Raw genomic sequence first — 24,260 nt, forward strand, 5'->3', positions numbered from 1 at the left:
AGGCCATTGGTACTGTATGTGTTGTGACATGATACACAGGGCGAAGCTTCCCCACAGTAAACGCTGCTGTAGTATTGCCTGTATAGATCTAAATAAACTATCACTTGACACAAGCTATATGATAGCAAAGTATTAGAATTTTCACAGCCTTCATTTTCTTAACGCCCACTGGGAGTCCTAAACCTACGTCATCTACTTTGAACTCAAAAGACCCATCGAATGGAAGGAAGAGCTGTGCTGGAGTGAGATATATCACAAAGCCCCTGGTCCCCTTCCCAAGGTCATTTTTAATGTATTTGGTAAATGAACACTAATTTCAGTTACAACCCCATCCCTATTTTCTAGCAATTTAAGGCCCAGGAAGGATGGACAAGAGTGGAAAATAAAGTTTCCCTAGAAAGATTTTCTTTGCAAATAACAAATGAGCTGTCATTTCTGCTATTATGCTTTAGAAGGAGGCTTCTTCCAGTTAAGATTGCGCACTTACGGTTTCTGGTCAATAGCAGCATTTATAACATTGTCAAATCCTTTCCTTTCCCCTTTTAGGCTAAATGCCACCTGCCAAGTGGCGATGTGAATGTATGTTCGTATTTGAAAAGCTTGCTGTCTTTCACCGTCCAGCCAAGCTCAGGTTCCCTTTCAATTCGAAGACGACCACCAACCAATACCTTTGGGATATGCCTGCACAGGTCAGGTATTCACTGAGCATTTTATATCAAAGCTGCCGATAGGCCCCTCCATGGAGTGACATCCTCGGTCCAGCTTCACTGAGGTAATAAATAGTCACCACACGGAGAACTCGTTCTCTTTTGCCTCTCACAACCAGGTAAGTAAGGTGGGTATAACTAACCTCTTTCCAGGGTGTCTCTTTTAAAGAGCCCTTCTCTCCGAGTTTTTCTGTAAGTTCCTTGGCAATTTACTGCTGGAAGTCGGCTTGCCACTTCCACGGACTCAAGGCTCAGCAGCTGAAGCCTGAGCTAAACGTAATAAAATATTTTGAAGCATGCAGACAGTTTCTAAATTGAACCATGAGCTTAAATTGAATAAGATCAACTTTTGGATAGGCTTTCATGATCTTTGCAGTTTGATTGTACATTGAGGCTTTTTATAAACTAAAGACAACACAGGGACAAGAATGGATCAAACTCCTATGCAATAGGACTCCTATTTCCATACCTAAAACACTCTAAGTTTTGTGTCAATAACTGTTGAAGTGGATGTCGAATGAAGTTAATGGACCAGTAAGGTTCTGTTCCATGCACGCCTGGGGGAGTTGCAGGTGTATAGGGTGCGCTGGGGTTGGAAGTGCTAAGACTTTCTGGTAATGTTTATATTAGAATATCGGATCACAGCCCCCATTGCACATGTACCACCCTCTGGTGGGCACGGAGCAACACTTGAAAAGATCACTAACCTCAAATATAAATTTTATTCCACATTCCTCCTAATAAACTAAGGAGCTGTTCTGAGTATGTGTCACAAAGACGGCTGCAGTGGGTGACGTCAGACCAGAAACAGGAAGCAACACACAGAGACTTGGGGTTTTGGTGAAGCTGAGCGCGTGATCGCCCTCAGCATTTAATAATTAACAGACAGAACAGAAAATAAAAAGGTTGTAACACAAAACAGGACACGGCACTTCACGCCAAAATAAAAGAGACAAACAAAACGGACAGTCACTAATAAACAGGGACGAACAAACACGGTGAGAAACACTTATTATTCTTAATCTTCTCTTTACCTTCTCTCTCTCTCCCGTTCTTACGCCCTGAACACCCAACCCCGAGTGAGTGAAAACATGCTGCTTTTATGCAGTTGTACCGAGACTCGATTGCTAGTCAATCATTCAATTGGAATCTCGGTACAACTGCACGTGAATTAATTAAGTGTACTCCCGTGACCACACATTACATTTTAACCAGCACGTGAAGTGATGTGTGCCATCCTCGTGCCTTAATACAAATCTACATTTTTAAATACACGTGAAACACAGACCCGTTTATATCCCATGTACCAATGACTATACACCAACATTTACACACAACACGTAACATACAACATATAACACACAAATGCACACAGGGGCGGGGCACATTGCCACAGTATGTCATAAATTATTTATTGTATTGTATTTTATAATGAAAAAAACATTTAAAATATCTGGTTGGCAATCGGTTCAGTAAATTATGAACGATTTTGCTTTCTGTGGGCAGCAGTTTCTTAATAAAGTTGAATTAGCATACAGATATTTGACATAGATGTAAAGTGGAAGGTTATGAAATGCAGACATTTAAATGAAGCATTTTTGTATGTTTTATGACTATTAGTTTTTGTTAATCTATCTAAAAGTGGCAGAAATAAAGAAAAAAACTGAAAGCAGCAGTAATTCAGAAATTATACATTTAAAAAAAAGCATTTTCTATCTGAAGATATTTAAGCAGAACAGATCCAATCCACTGAGATGCAAATTCTTGTTTACAGCGATGCCCTTATAAAAGTTTACCACAGCAAAAGCATAGCAAAGTGTAATAAAACATAGTGAACGCATGGTAAAGCATAGGCAATGTAAACAGTGAGGTATGGTAAAGTATATTAATAAACATGGTAAACCAGGGTAAATTATGGTTAATGCATGGTTATACCATGGAAAAAGCATGATAAAAGTGAAAAAAATACCGTTCAAAAATACCATGGTAAACTTGTATAAGGATGCACTGCCTTGTTTTAGCTTGAGAAGTTGTTAGCTTATTGGCAACACAGTACAATAGAACCAAATATGCTCCCAGTTTTTCCTTGACATAAAACAGCACAAAAATGATGGAAAAAGAGAACACCTGCTGAATAAGTCATCCTAATTACAAAGCAAAACACGCAGACCATTAATAATCAGCAGCGACATATCCTTTAGGCTAATACCTACCTACAGTAATATAGATTGGATCAGTGTTTTTAAAATCTTTGGAACCTGACTAAAAATCCAGCCCAAACACCATTGTTTGGAATCTATTCCGTGTATTTTTTTATTCAGATATTTTACTGCCGTTTTTTGGGAGACCAAGTTAGTTATCAGATAATTGTCATATGCTTACAATAACAAACATTAAACAGAGAAGGCTCATCAAGGTCTACTGTGGATATGTAGATTTACAAAATACCTGGTCAAGGGCAATTTTGTCAGGTTTGTATGTGATCCAGAAATGGGGACCGTTCAAAGAAGGTTCCTTATCAATTTCTTGAATGGAAGCTCTAAGGGAAAGCATCCTCTCATCTCCCTAGAGAGGGTGGATTTTCATTTTTTTCGGTAATATATTTCATTAAACTACAAATGCAATCCTGCAATTATATTTTTCTTTATCTATCCAGTCCAACAGAACTGTGTTGTGGCCTTTTATCAAACACTATCATTACGAGCACCCATACAGAAATATTGTAACACTTAGTCTAGACGTCTAATTCCCATTTAGTCTCTGATCTCATGAGCAATTTCTTTTTTGTATCACATTTCATATTACATATTGAATGTAATATATAAAGATGAGATACAAGTGTGGAGTAGTAGTTAGGGCTTCAGTTAAAGCCCAACTGTATTAATGGGTAATTGTATGTAAAAATAATGTGTAAAAAATAATGTAATTGTATGTAAAAATGTGATACCTTGTAACAATTGTAAGTCGCCCTGGATAAGGGCGTCTGCTACGAAATAAATAATAATAATAATAATAATAATAATAATAATAATAATAATAATAATAATAATAATAATAATAATAATAATAATAATAATAAAAGTGTCTTTGTGTCAGGTTTTCATACTAAGAGTATGAAAATAAACTCTAATAAAATACAACTCATTACATTTATAAATTTATCTTATATAAGGCTTTGGGTATTTGGGTGTATCTCTTTTGCATTTTCCCTGCCTCACTGAAGGAACCTCTTCCTGCTCTGCAAAACCGCAGGAAAAACACTGTTGACCTGTATAGTCAAATTCAACAAAGACACAGGACCACAGAGGCATGTCCAGTAGGAAACAATGGGTCTAACAGCATTCAAAATGGCCCTGAACGTACCCTACCAGCATATGTACATGTTTGTAGTATTCTTCACAGCTCTTTATCTAAAGCTTTATTTATAGGGGTGTAGGGGAGACTAAAAATCCAATTAGTCTCATTCTATTACCTTCAGTCTAATATTGAGGAGGCTAGAACCATCTTGTAACGGTCATCAGTAGAAAACGTATTGCTAAGAGCCTTGCTGAGCTCAAGCTTCTTTAAGGAATATTGTAAGGATTTTAAGACGTTGCATTACACCACCTTGAACCAGGAAAGACCACATATAATACCATAGATCATCAGCAGCTGCTGGAAATGTCAGCAGAGTCTCTCAGATACCTGTTTAAATAAAAAATACATTGTACTCATTTAAAAAAAAAAAAAAAAACGTTGTAATCATATTCAAATACAAACATCAAGTATTTTAATCGGACCAGATTTTCAATAAGATTTTTTGCTTCACTAGGTATACTGGCCATGTCTAATTCAGTGAATTTTAGAAGGGTCTGTTTAAATAAATTTAAATATCTAGGAGAATAATAATCCAATTCACATTTCCTGTTGGAAAAAAAAATGTTATGATGTCAAATACAATGGTATACAGATTTGAATCAAATTGACTTGTGGGGCAAGTAATGACAGAGTGGTTCATGGGAGTCATCATCCTCACACAATATTCAAATGTAAAACCACTTCACTTTGATTGTGTACGAACTGTGAAAGGGTGAAAGGCAAGATGGAACAGCTTCACATGAAAAATAATTTTCCAAGCAGTAAGTAAAGTTGCTTTGCTCTCTCTAAATACAGAGTAGCTCTCTCAACAACCGACTAAATGCAACAGGCTCTAGGCTTTATTGATATGTGGATAGTTGTCCCTGCAGAGTATAACGACCCATTGAAATGTACTGTCTCCTGAATTCAGGAGACAGGGACTAAATTAGATGAAACAACTTGGTTCAGTCATAGCTCAAGTGTCCACACAGGTTTTAGGAAAGAAAGAGAATTCTTGCAGCTGATTTCAGTTGCTGGTTTCATTCCCACTTCAATGTCAGAGCTCAATAGCACAACACACTGTGTGCACTTGCAATTAAAACTGGATATGTTGTACATTTATAACTTATCTTACAAAGTCTAACTTCTCGATAACTAAGTGTTAAATGATGCAATGTAAAAATAATTAAAACTGAAGGATTTAAGCACAAAAAGGTTTAGGAAAGGTAGAAAAACAATTATTTAAAGGTTTTCTAACTCTCATAACACTGCAGGTCTGTATATTAGTCTGGGAAAGATAACTTCACTCAAACTGCAGACTACTATTGCAGTTTAGGAAGATAACTAATCTTCTGTATCTGCCTATACTGTATATTGATATATGGCCTTTTGTGTGGGTATATGGTTGTTTTTATGTTAAGTTAGTGCTGAAAGAGTAAACTGTATAAAAAATAGTCACTGCTGAAACTGTTAGAGCTTCTGATTTTTATTAAACAACAATTCATTTTAATTGTGATTCTAATTTGAATTCAATTACATTATTTTAAATAGAATTTAGTGCACTTACTATAGAAAGCATTTCTTGCTTCTCCCATTCAAATTTGATTTGATTGTTGTTTGTTACCTACAGTATTTTGTGCAGAGATTATTCCTGAAACTATGAGGAGAGCTTAAGAAATGAAAATGGCATGGTGTTTTGTTAGACCAGAGCTGTCTGAGGGCTTAGTGGCATATTTAAAGTAATTGTAGCTAACAAAAAAGTTCCATACATTTTCTCTGCATTTGGATTTTGTTTTGCAAAGACAAGCAAATGTCACACTATGTGCCGTGAGTCACTGTACACAGATGCGAGTATGCTGAGAAATGCTCTCTTTCAATAGGTGACAAGACGTCAAACTGTGGCCAATAGGCAATTTGAGAACAAGGAACACTATTAAAAGAGTATAAGAGTAAGGCTTTATTTAATAGCTACGTTTTTTGTTTAATAGTGATTTTCAAACACAAGTAACCAAATGTCTTTCATACTTTTTTAATGGTTAGTTAATATGTAGTGACTAAAAATGTTCAAGTAAAGTGCAGCCCCCCACTTAATGCTTTTCAAGTCCTCTTTGATCATGTCAGTGAAATGGATTTAAAAATCATAGTTAATGCAATATAACAATTGAAGGCTGAAGCTACAGCTCGGTCCATGACACTGAGTAATAGTTCAAGAATCTTGTTGCTCATCCTTATCAATTTTCATTGCTTTTTTTTTTAAACAGCAGAAGAGCAAAGAAGAAGCCAAGTGGTGTGCATTTAAACAACAACAGACTTAAAAGGTCACGGTAACAATCCCTTTCTCCTTCCAGCACTAACGACATTCAAATTGGTAGAGGAGTGCTTGAATTTGCATGGCAAATCAGTACAGGACGCTGTTTAATTATATTGAAATATACAGACCTACATCAGGCTTGGATCCAATTGGATGTAAAACAGATTGTGAATGCCCACAAGATATCTCTTTCAAGGTAAATGAACAAAAGCCATCAGGACAGCTACAACACCTTCTGCCAAGTAATTACAAAAGCAATATAAAGCTGGATTGGACTCGCAAATATATACATTGCGGCAAACTTTCCGAGGTGAGTTTATTTAAAATATTCTCATTTAAAGACTGTTTTGTAATACTGATTATCCACATGGTCTCGTCAGAAAACAAATCATTACTAGGTCATAATTTGAACTCTATTTGCAATTGTGCTAGTCAATAAGTCAAAAGCAATTAAATCAGTGTTTCCCTGGGGCTTAACGTTACAGTAAACTTTGTATTGAAACACTTTGTTATACTGGTACCAATAAGTTCTGATAATAGCAATTAATTATACTGTGTACACATTGGTGCTCTTCCTGTCATTACAAAGCAAACGTTTCTAATTCACGTAGAGATTGCACGACTTGGAAAAACAATGCAAGTAAAATATTATTTCTAAATCAAGGGTTTCAAATACTTCAAATTCTAATTCCCTGTTTGTAGACACATAACATGCAGATTTCCTGCTTTGCATACTAACGAACTGAAATTGATTTAGAAGTGTACATTGATTTTGAATGGTACATTATTTGCAGCATTACATTACAGCATTACAGTTTCCCATTGCTTGAAGGACAATACATTCTCAAACAATTTTACAAATATTTTGCTATTATACTCGTTTTAGTCACGCCAAACTTGACGTCACTCTCCAGCAAAAAAATTTAAACTCAAGAACTGCTCAGAAATCTAAAACATTTGTGGGTTTGTTGGTCTACTTAAATTTGATTGGCAAGAAAAATAACTTTTTTTTTTACTGTGAAATGTCAGTATAAATTACATTTGTTGAGTTCCTAATGACAATTACACCATATAGTAGGTAGGCTTGTCATCTGCTCTGTTCTGTTTTCACTATCTTGAGGTAGATGTCCCAGGATTTCGGTATGCCTACTTGAGAGCCTGTGATTTAACCGTTTCAGGACCAAGCATTTTTCGGTGAGATGCTCCCCCAGGACCAGGTGTTTTTTTGGCTGTAGTTGACACTCTTCCTATAAACATTCACTAAAAATCTATTTTTTTTTACAGTAGCATCTTACAAATGGTCTCCTTTTTTTTCAGAACACTCTGGGGGACATTTTTAAAGTACTTCAGAAACTATATAAACTTTTCACTTTTTTTTCAACACAATATTTCATTTTTTGTTTGATTTTTCTTGTTTGTTTTGCTTTTAAGTTAAGTCATTTTTATGATGTATTCTGCTTAGAGATACATGTATAAAAATGTGTTATTCTATGACCCGAAGGACCTTACAATACTTCCTGAAAGTTTTGTTGAAAAATGTTGATGTTTGGGCAGATTACAAGACATTGTTTCACCTGAGTGATTGCAATGACATAATACACATTTATTCTGGGGGGTTTTATAAGCAATAATGGACACTACTCTTGATTTATGTTCTCAAAATAAATATTTATAAATAAAATAATAGTTTCATTAGTTCATGAAATAGTATATGCTTATATCACTTGTTTCTTGATATTTATAAATATTGTAAAAACATATATATTAAAACACGAGACAGAATAAATGTTCTAAAATAATTATAAGTCAAATACATCAGATTTACAGTGTATCCCCTTTTTTTATTAGCTCTAAACAAGTTTCTGTGATGTTTTGTTTCTGCTTTTGTCTCTCCCTGGCGGCTGTAAATAGTCTCCGCCCTTTAGACACTAAATGCCCTGCCAGGGACGTCACACGAAAAACAAAACTATCAGGAAGTGAACGTCAGTCCCTCCCCTATCCATTGATGTGTGTTTCAAGCCTGTACTGCAAAGTACAGTGGCCCTGTAAGTCATTAAAACAAAGTGCTTTTTTTTATCGTGTTAACACGATCCCGGTCCTTAAAGGGTTAATCTTACAAAGTGTGTGGCAGAGGACTGCACAAGGGACGTTCAGAAGCTGCAGCAGCAGAGCGCTTTGTCGCTTCTGTCATACACACCTAGCCTGTTTTTAACCTTTCAGGCACTGTGCGATTATTCCAGGTCCCAAACCTAGGTCAGCCCAAGAAGAGGATACATTTGACAGTGTTTGAAAATTCTAAAGTCATACACCTTTAGTCTACACAACATACATTAATAGTAGAAGTAGTCATAGTAGTATGCAGTGCAACACAACACTTCTACAGTTTCACTTTTAATTTGCTCTATGTCTTTGTGGGGACCCACAGCATAGTACAGGTTAGTGAAGAACCTCTGATGTCACTGTGGCCCGAGTTGACTTTCATCAGATTTTACACACTGTAGGTACCAGGAGACTTTCGTCCGACAGTGCTTACGTCCGACAGTGCTTAGGCTGTGAATCGATTATTACCCTATTATGTGGACCCTCTGTATGTGTGTGCACTCGTTTAGTAATAATCAAAATAAAATAAAAATTGCATCAACTTGCATAGGCCTATGCCCCACAAATAAAGGAATGGCTCCATTAATTGGTTGAAAAGTAATCTTTTGACACATGAAACAACTGAAAAGGTGACCGGGAAGTTTCTTTAAAAGACTTTCAGTTGCAAGACAAAACATGAAGTTCACACATATCTTGTTTTTTCACTACTGAAATCCTGTCAAATCATATACTGTATAAGCCTAAGACCAGTCTGGTGTTTTGTTGGTTGTTTCTTGTCTTCCACGAAACCTTTTTAGCCACACACAAAAAACAACTTGCCATTTCCAGTCAGGGGTCTATTCAATTAATATAAATGGAGGCAAAATGCACACATTATTAGAAATGGTAGTCAAAGTTTCCTTCTTTTAACAATTTAAAGGCAGTACAGTACAGTATTTACTGTAGATCTGCCACTGTTAAGATCAACTGAATAAACCCCACTGTGTATAATTCATGCTTAAATCACTTTGTGCACCTATAAAACATACTGTTCATAATGACGTGCTAAAGCCACCCAAATATGGGCTGATCCTTTGGGCTGAGCATTGTACTCAGCAACAACTTCCAATGAGATGAGGTCCAGTTCTTTAGTCTGTTCCTACAGGTTAACCGATGGAGTCCACAGCCAGCTTCCCCAAAGAGATACATGGCTCTGGCCCACAATATTTGCAAATTAGCAACAACTAGATACAGTAGGTACGAGATACCCATCTGTTGTTATCTCCCCGTCTCACTCCCCCTCAGTGGGCAAGCTCACGGTTTATTAAAATAGATAATCCCTCACTGCCAGGCTGTTTACAGAAACAGAATTGTGATACATCTCGAAACAGGGTCCAAGGACTATCTTCACTGGCAGCACTACCTGGCTTACAAATATAGAGGATAAAAATACACACATACCTACATTTTGGCTTGACTATGAACCCCCTCCTTTGACCTTGTGTCTTTGTTAAATAATGTATTTTTCTTTATTTAATACAAACAAACAAGCAAAAAAAAAAAACCACACACACGACAACGAGTAGGTTGTTTGCCTAACATGGATGGTACATCACTCCAACTCGCGCAAATGATTATGCTTATGGCAGCAGTGTGGAGTAGTGGTTAGGGCTCTAGACTCTTGACCGGAGGGTCGTGAGTTCAATCCCAGGTGGGGGACACTGCTGCTGTACCCTTGAGCAAGGTACTTTACCTAGATTGCTCCAGTAAAAACCCAACTGTATAAATGGGTAATTGTATGTAAAAATATTGTGATATCTTGTAACAATTGTAAGTCGCCCTGGATAAGGGTGCCTGCTAAGAAATAAATAATAATAATAACCAGTGGCTAGCTTTCATAAAAACAAACATCCATACAAGAAAACACGTTAAAACATCCCATGCACGCAAGACATGTTTTCACAGTTTAATAGAACTGATGCATCTTTGCCAGTAGAAAGAAAATCAATGGTTTAATTCTGGTTTCCAAAACAACCATGTTTTGCTGGCACTGTTTAGGAATGAAACCATTCAGTGCCTTACATATTCCTGTTGAAATCAGTAAGAGTTTCTTACTGTAAAATGCTCTCCCGCATTTGCTTTAAAATGTTATGAACAACTGTTGACTAGAAAGCCTGATTGCTACTTCAGTTAGGTACCACGCTGTTTCTCCTTTCATTAAAGTCCGGAACAGTCTATGCTTACTTTTATCAAAGTGTTTCCATGGAAATGCATTTCAGTGAAAGCCTTAGTGAGTGAAGATGATGATGCCTGACAGTAATGTATAAAGCAGCGCTGATGTGGATTGTTAAGAAATGTATTCTTTTTTTTAGCTGACTGAATGTGATTTCTGTCATCGCAGTTAATATCTTTTCAAGATAAGCTCTATACACAAGCTGTATTAGGCAAGTTTAAGAACTGGGGATCAAAATCATCCATTGCAATAAAACAACAAAACTAACAGAAGCAACAGTCTTTTAAGAAAGTTACAGTATACCACCTGAATCAACGGTTCATTTCTGAGCACTCAAGTTCGTAAAGCCAAGTCTACGTGGGTAATGTCAACATCACTAAATCAACACTACACTGACCTTAAGTGACAGCACACAAAATAAATACCTATCAGCTTCCAATCAGACATACAACATAAGACAATACTCACTGACATCGGGCTGTTTTTGGTTAAATGCTGTAGCCACTAATCCTGGAAGGAGAGTTCCCCTCAGTGCAAAGGGAAGGGTCTGCATTTCCCAAATCCAGCATCTAACGAATAAGCAAATATGTAAGACTGACTCAATCCCCTCGCTGTCTACTTGAATGCTGTGGTGTTTCTAGCAGTGCTTCCACCTGCTCTTTTCTTACACTGGGATACACCAGTGTTGCTAATCTAAAATCAGCCAACCAGAGATCTCCATATGCTTACTACAGGGTCCATAGCCGAACATAGAAAAGAAAAAAAAACACCGGTTGATTGATTCTCAATCTGTGGAATATGAAAGCATTTCTGTCCTTTAGGCAAAACTGGATATTTATAATTATCATTCTCATTGAATGCTCCTACACATAATATTTGTTCTCAATTATTGCAATGTAAAACTTTACACATGATAATGGGCCAGACTTTTTCTTTGAGGCAAAGTTAGCACAATTATTTTTGTTTCAAACCTGGAAGTGATATATCCAGAACATTTATTTAATGACTATAATGATCCCCCCCCCCCCCCCCCCCCCAATTCTGCTGACAACACCTTTTTGAAACAAATAGTATCAACTGAGCATAAGCTGAAATTATTCCAGGCTGTTACCGTCCTTCACAGTACAGCCTGTTTTAAAATTGCAGTAAGAATGACAGTAAAGAGACTGTAGTTGCTTGGCTACACTGTATGTTACTAAATGTTGAGGCTAAGAAGTAACTCCGTAGCCCAGAGAAGATATTTTCTGTGTTTTCACGTCCCAGTCATAATAAACACATTCATCAACAGCTTTGCATGTCATGCTATTTCCACTCCCATTGTGAAAACACTGAAACACACTTCTGACCACGCTTCAGCAGATGGTTGGGAAGTGTGTTCAAACATGGTGAGTCCAAGTGTGGGCTGCGCACTAATCATTTTGTTTTAAATATTAACACTACTTTAATAGTCAGACCTATTATACTGTACCTGCTGTGCATTTCTATTGGCCTTTTATGTGCACTTTTGTAAGAATTCATATCTGGTACTGCGTATATAACCTCTCCCGCAAAGCTGTTAGAAATGTGGGCATGGACGGTTGCAGGATGGGAGATATCCAATGACTTCCAGGTGCAGCGATGTACAAGGAGGGGTTGGTGGCTCTGCTGGAGCACTCTCCCCTGTGATTGCATTTAAAATCTTTAAATCCTTAAAAGGAGTTGACATTTAAAACAGCTGAATCACTTGGATCCTTTAAAACCCAACTTTGAGATGGATCAGCTACTAGACACTGGACAAGCATAGATGGGTCGAATGGCCTCCTCTTGTTTGTACATTTTCTTATGTTCTTAATGTATCAATGTCTTAGCATGGGCGTGGTTGAAGAGATAGTTAAGCTGGTCCAAGAAAAAAAAAATACCTCTATTAAATATAATTTTACTGTAAAAGTTCCTCTTTGTGGTCTGCACTCCAAAATGAATTAGCTCTAAAAATGGTCTGTCAGGGTGCCCAATAAGAATAGAAACGCTTTTCCTGGGGGGAGACAGGTAGTTTCTAGACCAGGGGTTCCCAACCTTTGTGGGTGTGCAGACCCCTTTTGAACCCCCAAAAATTCTATGGACCACCATGTACTATTACCATAGTGACACACAGCCGCTATACAAGGAAAGTCTGTTCATTTTGCTTTCCACTATAGTGCGGCAATTGATAACGATGCCATACAGGAAATTGATTAACTTACCTAATGAGATGTCTGGTCAGGGCCGGATTAACCTCTATGCAAATGACGCTACAGCGTAGGGTCCCCAGCAGAATTGGGGAACTGCAAGATCGCCATTTGTTTGGGACATTTGAGAAAAACTGCATGCAGGCGGACGGGCCCACACACAGGAAGAGAGGCGCACATAAGCTTGCTTTCGGTTCATTTTGTTCTTTTATGACGGCTTCACAGCTAGGCATTTCTTTCTCGATTACAGCATACTTGGTCTCTGAGTCTCTCACACAAGTAGCTTCCTGCTAATGTCCAACACCCAATGCCCCACACGCCCTACCTAATGGGAGAGTTCTGTCCCTAGTCCTACTACGTCAGAGGCATTAGTTTGTGGGATAAAATGTATGAATCAGGCTTAATTTACATATTCAATTATTACATTTTAGAAATGTTCCTTTTTCATTAGGGGGTTGGAATTTTAGAAAAAAAAGCGGATAAAGGTAAATGTGTACAATGCGGGAGGCTGAAGGACATTCAAATGTGGGTGTGTGCAGCCGGCAAGAACGGTTTAAGTCCATAGTGTTTCTCTCCCTACAAAAGAAAAAACCCAAAAAGGACAGAAAAGTGATTCCCTTTTCTTGTTAAACTACAGTGTTTTAGTCTATTGAATGCAATGCTACTACTGGTCCGTTCCGTAGAAGGAATCTAAAACAAACCAAAAAAAAACCCATTGTTTTTGTTGTGCTATATAATTCTGCTGCTATTGTCTATATTATCTGTAGGACTTTCTGGTAAACTAACCTCAGTGGATGCTATATTATGCACTTGCTAATGTTTTTTTACTTTACTGAAAGGGACTGAAGCTTTTTTTTTATGCCTGTGACCCATATTTGATCATTTGTGTTCTATGTTCCCACAGATATTTGAATGTTAATTAAAATGATCATTAACAACCGTGAGATTTAATTATCACTCGCATGTGATTTCTGTCGTATGGTACAAGGTAATAAAGGCAAACACAGTTTAAGCCTCATGCCCAGCTGTGACCAGCAAAGAAAGAAGCCTACATAAATGCTCAGATAAGTTATATCATTCAATTCAGACGCGTTCTCGTTATTATTGATTGGTACTGAAAAAATGCTAAATTGAAAATAAAGTAAAAGTTAGGAAATCCCATCTTGCAATAAACAGGTTTTTAAGGTTCCTACGATGTGTACGGTGCACTCACATATTTCAAAACTTTGCATATGATCCGTATCAAATTAGCTTTATACCGTCTTGTTTGTATCCGAATCCCTCATAGGTAGCTCAAAGCAACCCACAAACACATGAGTAAGCCTCAACGGGGCTGACGGACAACCCTGTAGTGAATTAACTATCCTTAAGAGTGCAGAAAATATAAACCGTGTTCACAGCGCTGTATTAGGGCATAAATGTAGAACTGTATAACAATGTAGGCTATGTTATGTAATAACCGCAGACAGATGGACACACTGATGTTTCTCACATTTTTATATGGCAGCTCCACAATCGGTTGAATATATATTTTTCCCTCCATAATGAATTATAAAGTGCAACGTCAATCACATTGAAATTATAAAAGCTTTTTTTTTTTTTTTTTTTACGATAAATAGCTCTTATCAGGCAAATTGAAAACATCGATCGTAGAAATAATGACGCATATGTGTTAAGGAGCACTGAATAAATCCAGATGAATCTTTCTAAAAAAAAAATACAATCGTTTTCAAAAGAGAAAGCTTGGAATAGGTAATAAGGCAGAATTTACAATACAGAGAGGAAAAAACTCGCCACCGGAACTCTTTGGGTTCCCAGTATGCACCGCCTCGGCTCGGATGGAAGTTGCAATGTTAAATCGTTGACCATCTTGTGTATATAGAGTATCTTTGCTTTAAAGAACTGTCACATGTCTCTGCAGTGTTCGGCTGTCCTATGTCCAGGTCCAGGTTCAGGTGCATTTCACTGTCAACGTTCACGTAGGGGTTTCTAATCCACTCGTTTTTGGAGTCGGGGTCACTGTGTTTCGTTTCTAAATCGTGGCACCGAAGATTAGCTGTCTTCAAACTTTCATAACATACACAGCGGTCGCGGTTCAGTAAATCTCATTTCCAAGTTATATCGCTGCACTTCCTCATTTTGCATTCAGTCCGTCTCTTTTGACAAGTGAGGCACAAATCACAAAATAGCTATTACCACCTCTCACCCAATGGCTAACTAAAAAAGTAAATTTATTTTGTTCATCTGATTTCATACATGACTCCGCTGAGCGCATTTTAATGCATTCTGAATGGGGGACTTGCCGGTGCGAGGAGGCTATTTTTATTTTGTTTTCCATGGGACCCCCTCCAGACCACAGGTTGGGAACCACAGTTCTAAGCATTACAAAATGTTATTTACTCAAGAAGACAGTGGACTTTGTTTTTGTTCACATTTCTAAACAATAATTACACTAATTCTTAGTAATCCTACATTTGTTACTTAGTATAAGTTGTAATAAAAAATATATAAGGTAATCGGTGATTTTTCAGGTAATCAAATTCAAAGTACAGTACTGTAAGTCGTTTTTTTTTCTTAGCGTGTGTGGCGGTAATACATTAAGAACATAAGAAAGTTTACAAACGAGAGGAGGCCAAGTTTTAACTCGGGGGTGAAGATTTATCCAATTATGATCTTTCAGTTTTGTATTTTTAATATATAATTTTTTTTCTCAATAAAAACTTTTTTCCTCTTAACAGTGTGGAGTATGGTGTGTAGATAAGTGGGAAACAATCCTCATTTAAATGCATGAAACTGAGGCACTGACACAACAAAATGTGAAAAAGTTCAAGGGGGTCTAGACTTTCTATAGGCATTGTGTGTATTGTATATATGTGTGTGTGTGTGTAACACTGTTTGGTTTAGTGTTATGTACCCTTTATGAATCGGTTATGAATGCTATGTAGTGTCTAAAAATGGTTTCTGTTAAATTTAATAAATGTAATGTGATTTAAAAGACAAACTGGACACAATATCATTTAATGTTGTTGTTTTTTTTTTCTCCTCCTTGCACACATTGTTACAAATCCCAGTATTTAAGTACAGTACTATACATAAATGCTTTATTTATAAGCGTATGTTTGTCTTGCTGAAACCATCCCCACTAAAAATCACTTTAGTACTACTACAGAATACTATAGTACTACTACAATATACTATAGTACTACTACAGTATACTATAGTACTACTACAATATACCTTAGTACTACTACAGTATACCATAGTACTACTACAATATACCTTAGTACTACTACAATATACCTTAGTACTGCTACAGTATACCATAGTACTACTACAATATACCTTAGTACTACTACAGTATACCATAGTACTACTACAATATACCATAGTACTACTACAGTATACCATAGTACTACTACAGTATACTATAGTACTACTAAAATATACTATAGTACTACTACAGTATACTATAGTACTACTAAAATATACTATAGTACTACTACAGTATACTATAGTACTACTACAGTATACCATAGTACTACTACAGTATACTATAGTACTTTATTGGCAGGGATAGCAGGTAATCCTAACATTTTACTTGATATTGTTTTTGGTTTTTTTTGTAGCCTAAATGTATTCTGCATTGTTTGCTGCTGGAGTCCTGATAGTGGGGATTCCCTACTGTCTGTCTGTGGCTGGCCAGTGGTTACATGGCCTGCCAAGTTTACCTGGATACAAAAAGTATTTGGAAGCAATAAGTCCAAGGTACAGTATGTGGAAATTATTAGTAAACGGTACTATACATGCCAAAGTGTCATGGTTTATCTGAAGTAGTTTAGTGTAAAACCTCTGCACAACAAGTATTGTTGAGTGACATATTGTCAGAGAGCAACATACCACAGCTGGTTTTCCACTGGCACCATGGCAGAGCAGGCATCAGTCAGACATTGTTTGCCCTAATTAATGGATTAATGAAAGCTTCTTCTTGTTCCAGTTTGTATACAGTAGGTACTGTATCTTAAAAATATTTAGTTAAGTATACAGTAGGTACTGTATCTTAAAAATATTTAATTGTTAAGACTTGGAATGAGGTTAAATTGTTTCAATTAGGTACAATACAAACAATACATTATTTTAAAAAGTACAAAATAAGCAAATTGGTTGGATTATGGAAGTGAAGAAGAACAGCCAATTACTGTGCATGTTTTTGACACATCTCCCATTCCCACTGGATAAACTAAGACTGCTGTGCGTTCCATTTGGAAAAGTGAAAGCAGCGTACAGTACATTTCACCATTCAAAAACGGGTTCACTTTTGTTTAAAAACAAAACAAAACACAAAATACAATTCTTAAGGCGCTTATTCCCAAAAAGTAAACATAGTAAAGGAGAAAGCCAGTTTTGGGCTTAAGCACATGTCATTGATTGTAATGAACACAACAATAGCAAATATCTTGGCTAATATTTCCCAGGAATTGTTTTGGGAAGTTAAACCAATTTCTTTGATTGACTACCTAGGAGTAGTATCATCCCTCATTTCAAATATGTCACTCCCTTTCTCTGTAAAAAAAAAAAAAAAAAAAAATTACTGGGAAGTTGCACGAGGTTGAGTTGATCGAGTTGGAGGAAAGTTCAGTTAGGGAGCAGTTTGAAAACTTCACCCTAACAACGTACTTCCCTTCAGGGAAGTTGTTGATCGAATTGCCTCTTCAGTGGAATAAGACCAGGAGGCCTCTGGACCTCAAGGACTGGAATTTTGGACCCCTGCTATATTATATTGTCTATAAACTGTAAATTATTTTTCCAAATATGTTTTTTATGACCGTTCACTATTTGAAATGGACAAAGAAACAGGAAATTTGCAATGTGTAAAGTTTGTAGTTAAGACCAAATGACTGTTGCTGTAGTAATATAATATCTGTCTGGATTAGTTGGCTGTGTCTTCAGTTAAGCTAACAGCACCACATATGAAAGGTCACAATGTGTATGGCAAAGAATTTTAATAAATCATTTAACACTTTTTGCATTCCTGGTCTTCTTTCTAGGAGAGTCTACAACCTAACAGTGGCATTACTAGATCTGCTATCATACTTCAGGTATACAAACTTGTACATCCAGTGGAAGGCTTGTTATAGAAGCCTAAACGAAGCATCATGTGTAAAGGTGAGGATCATTTATGAAACTCTTTTAGCATACGGCTCAACTCGTATACCAGCACATGTTGTTTGCTTAATTTTCTGTTTCTGGTGCAAACGTTAACGCCAACAATGTGTCAACTGGTTGTCCAGAAATGTCCAAGTTATGAACAACAATGTGGTTACTGTTCACTTCAGGGACAGGTGTCAGTGTTTTTAATGTGAGACGTGCACACAGTTCCCAAATTTATTTAAAACATGTATTGTTTGTGGGCATTATCTGGCTATGAGATGTTGACAGCGTTCAGGATCGCCATGTCAAATTAATATTGTGGTAGAATTAAACATCTGTGTGACTCTTATCCTGTTTTCAAGGACATACAGTTTGGGAAGAATGAAAACAGACTGGACGTTTACTTTCCCACAGCGAAGGGGTTTGATAAGAGTGCTCGCCTGCCTGCTCTCATATATGTTTTTGGAGGTGGCTGGGAGTCAGGCTCAAGGACCATGTACTGCCTGCTGGCTCAGCAACTGGCCAATGACTTAAATGTCGTAGTCATTTGCACCGACTATTCACTTTATCCTAAGGTACTGTAAGCAAACAACCTTCCTCATCAATACTTAGATTTTTCCTGTCTGTTATTGCAGGCAAACACCTACAGTACCAATTTATTTAAAAAGTGTAATCCGTGTCACAAGGGATGACACTGATGTTTAAGATGATCCATGTGTCTTTCCCTGTTCAAATAAAAGAATGAGCCAGAGACACCTGTTGCGTTATAGCACCCATTAATGCTATCAAAGTGTGGTTACTATGGGAACCAGAAGTCTATGAAACAGCTCTGTGGATTTTAGCTCCTTAAAATGACCGCAGACCATTGTGTTAGACCAGTTACTAAGGACATTTTAGCAATAGTGGCCAGCATTGGCTGTAGTAGTACTGATATCCAGATATGCTACTGTTTTTACATCCACCTATAATTGTATCTGCCCTTCAGGCTGATGGCAATTTTTTATGTCAGACTTCCTTTTCTCCACCTTTTCTTTTGCCAGCAATAACAAATGAAGGAAATTACATGCTGCACTTTTGCTTGTGGGTGTAGGCAGGGGTTAAATTGGCGTGTAACAGCCTGGAGTGGCGTTCCGCCTCTTCATGATTCCGTTCCTGATCTTCTGATTGAAAGTAGCATTCCGTTCCCCTTACACGGGCCACGACCGTTCCACCTCTTTTAAAATCCCAATTTGACCACTGGGTGTAGGTGTTAGTGTTCTAGGCCCAGTTACACAAAGCTTTTCTAGTCATTTCAAGTGATGATGCAGATACGCTCTAGAATGTTCAAAGCTGATCATAAGAAAACACAATTGCTACATTGAGTGATTTTTGTGTTGAGGACCAATCAGGAAATTGTGACTGGTGAATAACTGGCCATGGCTGTAACTGTAGCAGACTTATACCTAGAAGTGCTTTGTGAAACCTGGAGACCTATAGTTGTTAGACTTCTCTAGGTTATATTGTTCCAGTCAATTTTAATAAATGATCTTTTTTTTCTTTTTTTTTCTCAGCCCACTATAGGGGACATAGTCCAGCAGATTAACAGAAGTTTGTTTCAAATAAAGGAACCCCAGCTCCGCTCTGTTATCAAGAAGGTAAGTCACACAGACGCTTTCATTTAATATGACCACGTGTTCTGATTTAATCCAGGACCACATGTAGAAGCAGTGTTTCACTACCAGTACACTTGTAGTCTATTCATACCTGTATGTTTTGTTGCAAGACACCGTACTCTGATTAAGTGCTTTAACCCCATTCACTCTGGAACAGCAGGTTACCTGTTGCTACTTCTACAGTAATATAGTACCTGATTCTTCCATTTCTCCTGCAGTGCACAATTGTAGATATGGTCCAGGACCTGATTGATTGTATTGGATGGACAAGAGACCATGGGCACAGTTATGGAATCGACAAGGTAAATACAGTACAAGACAGGTGGTTAAAATGCAACATGCTGTTGTCTCGGATGTTAAAATTCAAAGGAGGGCTGACCTGGTAAAAGCACAACCATGTGGATTGTAGGGTGAGTTATACTGTGCAATTGAGAGAAGGCTGAATTGCTGATCTTGGCTTGGGGCTGATGGTTAGGGAGGAAAATCAGCTGCGGATACTTTAGTGGCCCCTTCTGGTCAGTCCATGTTTTGCCACATGTCTTTGGTTCCCGTCTGTTGAGATCACTGGGATATTGTAACCTGTCAACTCTGTTGGCTACACCTGCTTTTACACTATACAACAAAGGAGATGGAGTTGAAAGGTCAATATCACATGATTTATCAAGAACCCCAAACCAAAGGCACAGTTCTGTAAGCAAAATGGCAGCCAGTTAGATTGTGCAATGGAGAAAAATGATTTAAAAATGTATTTTACTGGGGCTCCCGAGTGGCGCATCCAGTAAAAGCACTCGCTAGAGTGCAGGATGCGCTCTATAGCCTGGACGTCGCCGGTTCGAGTCCAGGCTATTCCACAGCCGACCGTGGACGGGAGCTACCAGGGGTCGGCGTTCAATTGGCCGAGCGTCACCCGGGGGGAGGGAGGGTTAGGTCGGCCGGTGTGTCCTCGGCTCACCGCGCACCAGCGACCCCTGTAGTCTGGCCGGGCGCCTGCGGGCTTGCCTGTAAGCTGCCCAGAGCTGCGTTGTCCTCCGACGCTGTAGCTCTGAGGCGGCTGCACGGTGAGTTCGCAGTGTGTAAAGAAGCAGGCGGCTGACGGCACACGCTTCGGAGGACAGCGTGTGTTCATCTTCGCCCCTCCCGAGTCAGCGCAGGGGTGGTAACAGTGAGCTGAGCATAATAAAATAATTGGGCATTTCAAATTGGGGAGAAAATAATAAAAAACTAATTGGCAACGACTAAATTAAAAAAAAAAAAAGTATTTTACTGAATCTTTGTCATAGTACATTTTTTAAATAAATAACAATGTAATGCAGGTGGATACATGTTGTAATGTTTCCTATATTACAGGATAAAGTGACACTGATGGGTCACTCATGTGGGGCCCATCTCTGTGCACTTACTGCTATGTATTTGGCTGGAGAAAATGAGGAAATCGAGATTGATACCACCAAGCAGAGAGAGCTTCTATCTTCTTTAAAGGGCATAATAGGTAGGTATTTTTTAATTGTTTAAAATATCAGGATTACATTAGCAGTCAGGCTTTGCTAAATATGTTAAATCAACCAAGAACTCACACCAGGAGTTGAACTGAAATCCAGTTTTCATAGTCATTTAGTAAACGCTTCATGTAAAGCTTAACTAGTATTTTGAAGATATTTAAATGGCTTGTCAATGGTTATGTTAAACTTTGTAAAAAAGACGTTTCCAAATGTTCTGTTTTTCTTTAAATAAATTTATAAGTCGTTTTTGAACTACTGCATGTTAAAATATTCTCTAGCTGGAAGCAGTGTTTAATTGCCAGAATACATTTTGCACACTCAAGTGTTATACATGCCAAAATCAGTTGCTGTGTTCATTTGCCTTTCTTTGAAACTGATTAAAGTTGTGGAATAGCTTTTTTTTTTTTTTTAAATGAAGTATTTTACAGCAGGCAAAAAAAGCATTGCAAATACCCCTGTTTTAATGTTGCCCTGTGCTAGGTCTGAGTGGAGTGTACCACATTAACGACCACTACAGACATGAAACCTGGAGAGGGATTGAATATGTGTCTGCAATGTGCAGGGTCATGAAGGGAGAAGAGAACTTTGACAGATACTCGCCAGCGACGTATATCAGCACACTGACTAAAGAAAGCACTTCTAGGTGAGGATGAAACCTCACCTCCACTTACTTTCATACAACTCCCCCTCTCCTGGGCTCTTGTTTCTCAGTGTAAGACTGTTTCTGAAATGTATGTTGTTTGGGGTGGGGTAAGGGGGGGGGTTTCTCAGTGAAACAGTCCACACCATCTGGACCTGGGATCATGCGTCTGTCAGTGTAGCTTCAGAGAAAAAGACAGATTCAGTTTAGTTTTTTCTCTAAATGGCAGCAATATTTAGTACCATGGCTGATGAAATCAATTAAATAGACTGTTCTTTATCTAAAATCTCAAGCGACTAGAACATTGGCAATCAGAAATACCTATAGAGGTAATTAAAGATATATTTTAGAGCACAAGTGCCTAAACGTATTTCCTGCCCAGTTGTAGTTTAGACTTGATCTGTCTAAATAGCATCATTAAGATTAATTTGGTAACCATAGTGGCTTCCTTTTCTCTTGTGTAGAGGAAACTCTTAACAAATCTGTAAAAGAAGGATTTGTATCCAGATATGCAGTAGGTAAAGAAATCTATAGTCCAATCACGGGACAGTAATCCTGTTTATAATGTTGAATAGCCCCCTCTTTAACCTGGTGGGCTCCGACAAGCTGACAGTTATTGTTGAATCTGCTTTCCTGGTGTCTGTTACTTTAACTTTTGTTTTTAGTTGATTAGCATGGGTGGCATGTGCAGCTGAAGACACATTCCATTATCTACCGTGAGAAACAAATTTCAAGCTTCACTAAAATTCATATGTTAAAAGTGGACACCTACAGTATATATATATATATATATATATATATATATATATATATATATATATACAGTATTTCCCTTTGCACACATTTACCACAAGGAGGTGCCACAGAGTAATGGCAATACTTCAGAAAGTTACTGTTGCAGCTCGTTTTCCAAAGTGTGCTTTTTTGTCCATATTTTAACAGTGTGTGTGTTTGATTTACATTATCTTAATATAATGAAATGGATGTAGAGCTTTGCTTTTTTTTTTTTTAAGGTAGTATTTGTTCATTACTTAACTTGGTCTTGTTGGACATGGCTTGGAGAAACAAATAGCATACCTAAAATGGTTGTAGGTAAATCAATATTGAAACTTGTTGGTGCTACTGTAGAGTACTGTATGTAGACTCTCTCCACACAAAAACAAAATTAAGATTTGTTGTGGTTTTTTTTAGACAGCTATTAAAACACATAATTGTGCACAGGTTTTATGTCTAGCTCTGGTTTATTATAACAATTTAAATCAACGGTGCCTGTATTTTGCAGTAAACAATTTCACCAAAAACAAAACTGCACACCATTTGATGAAGTAAATCTATTCTTCAGGTTTGTTTTTAATAGTATGTCTTCAGTCTGATTTATCAAAGCAAAGCAAGGCAACAGTTTAAAGCAACATTGTCCCACGTTCATGTTTCTGCCTAGTATAAATACAATTGTTATATAAAACACTGCATTTTTAAAAAACGTTTTTAAGATTCAGCAGAAGATTTTCTGCTGTTGTAAAAGATATTTGGAATCCAATCTTGATCAGCATTGTCTTGTGTGTAGGTTACCCCCTTTCGTTCTGCTGCATGGGATCAAGGATAAAGTGGTGCCAGTGGAATCTTCACTGCGCTTTTCCAGCGCTCTTTTGGTGGCCTCTGTGAAAGAGACGCTGCACGTGTTACCAGACGTGGATCACACAGCTATCGTCATGGACCTTATGGACAGAAATAGAAGCAGCTACACAACACTGCATGAACACGTACGCAAAGAACTGCAAAATATTTACTTCTAATGGATAAAGAAGCATCTTTTTTAATTTTGGGGTTTAAAATTAATTGAAATGAGAGCTTCAAAAGAATTCTAGGTTAAGGAAAGCTATGTTTACATGCCTTACTTTCAGGTAGCTTTAGGTCATTTCCCTTTAGTGATATTGTCCCCACCCCTCTAACAAACTGGGTACATCCCCCTAATCAATGTCATGCTTGAAGTCAATGACTTGCAAGTGAAATTATCTACTGTAAGAAGTGAATCAGACCCTTTTAAGCCTTCACATGTCATTGTAATTGGTTATTAACAGTTTCCTTACTTCTTTACAGAATATGCATACATAAACTGCAGTATGAATATGAATACATAAGTAAATGTATTTACAATTAACTTTTCTACAAAAATCAATAAACAGTTAATTGTCAAGCAAAGTTATTTTAACCCATTAAGTCCAAATAAAATTTTCTTTGATAAAATCAGAACACAGAAAAAAATGTAAATCCTTCATTTTGGCTACAAACTGTTGTGTCTTATTTTGAGTGCAGTCAGGTTAGACATGACTGTAATCAGATCAGTGAAATTTCACACCGACTGTGAAGCTCAACACATAGAAAGTTGAGCTTTATCTTCACTGTAGGTAGGAAAACACCAGGAAATGTATAATTTTTAGGCTTCAGTTTCTT

General features: G+C 37.4%; 2 protein-coding genes across 2 annotated transcripts in view; one reads left to right on the forward strand and one right to left on the reverse strand.

The window, feature by feature from the left end:
• Nucleotides 1-13,216, reverse strand: part of LOC117409060 (rho GTPase-activating protein 24) — a 222,074-nt gene extending 208,858 nt beyond the window's left edge. Inside the window, exons 1-2 of the mRNA XM_034014613.3 lie at nt 12,886-13,216; nt 11,135-11,235 (exon numbers count right to left, since the gene is read on the reverse strand). Coding sequence (XP_033870504.3) covers nt 11,135-11,235; nt 12,886-13,103 — 319 coding nt within the window. The 5' untranslated portion in view covers nt 13,104-13,216. The remainder of the gene's footprint in view (nt 1-11,134; nt 11,236-12,885) is intronic.
• LOC117973165 (uncharacterized) lies at nt 6,318-24,043 on the forward strand. The gene is made up of 9 exons (XM_059019363.1): nt 6,318-6,664; nt 16,497-16,635; nt 17,916-18,033; nt 18,381-18,593; nt 19,569-19,652; nt 19,889-19,972; nt 21,018-21,159; nt 21,650-21,812; nt 23,374-24,043. The coding sequence occupies exons 2-9, from the start codon at nt 16,502-16,504 to the stop codon at nt 23,600-23,602; spliced, it is 1,167 nt and encodes a 388-aa protein (XP_058875346.1). The 5' UTR covers nt 6,318-6,664; nt 16,497-16,501; the 3' UTR covers nt 23,603-24,043.
• The last annotated feature ends 217 nt before the right edge of the window (nt 24,044-24,260 follow it).

This window comes from Acipenser ruthenus, chromosome 1, assembly GCF_902713425.1.
Source record: "Acipenser ruthenus chromosome 1, fAciRut3.2 maternal haplotype, whole genome shotgun sequence".
Lineage (NCBI taxonomy): Eukaryota > Metazoa > Chordata > Actinopteri > Acipenseriformes > Acipenseridae > Acipenser > Acipenser ruthenus.

Coding starts and splice junctions, on each gene's coding strand:
- LOC117973165 (XM_059019363.1), top strand. CDS start 16,502: ATGTATTCTGCATTGTTTGCTGCTGGAGTCCTGATAGTGGGGATTCCC. Junction 18,034..18,380: donor ACGAAGCATCATGTGTAAAG/GTGAGGATCATT, acceptor CCTGTTTTCAAG/GACATACAGTTTGGGAAGAA. Junction 19,653..19,888: donor TCCGCTCTGTTATCAAGAAG/GTAAGTCACACA, acceptor TTTCTCCTGCAG/TGCACAATTGTAGATATGGT.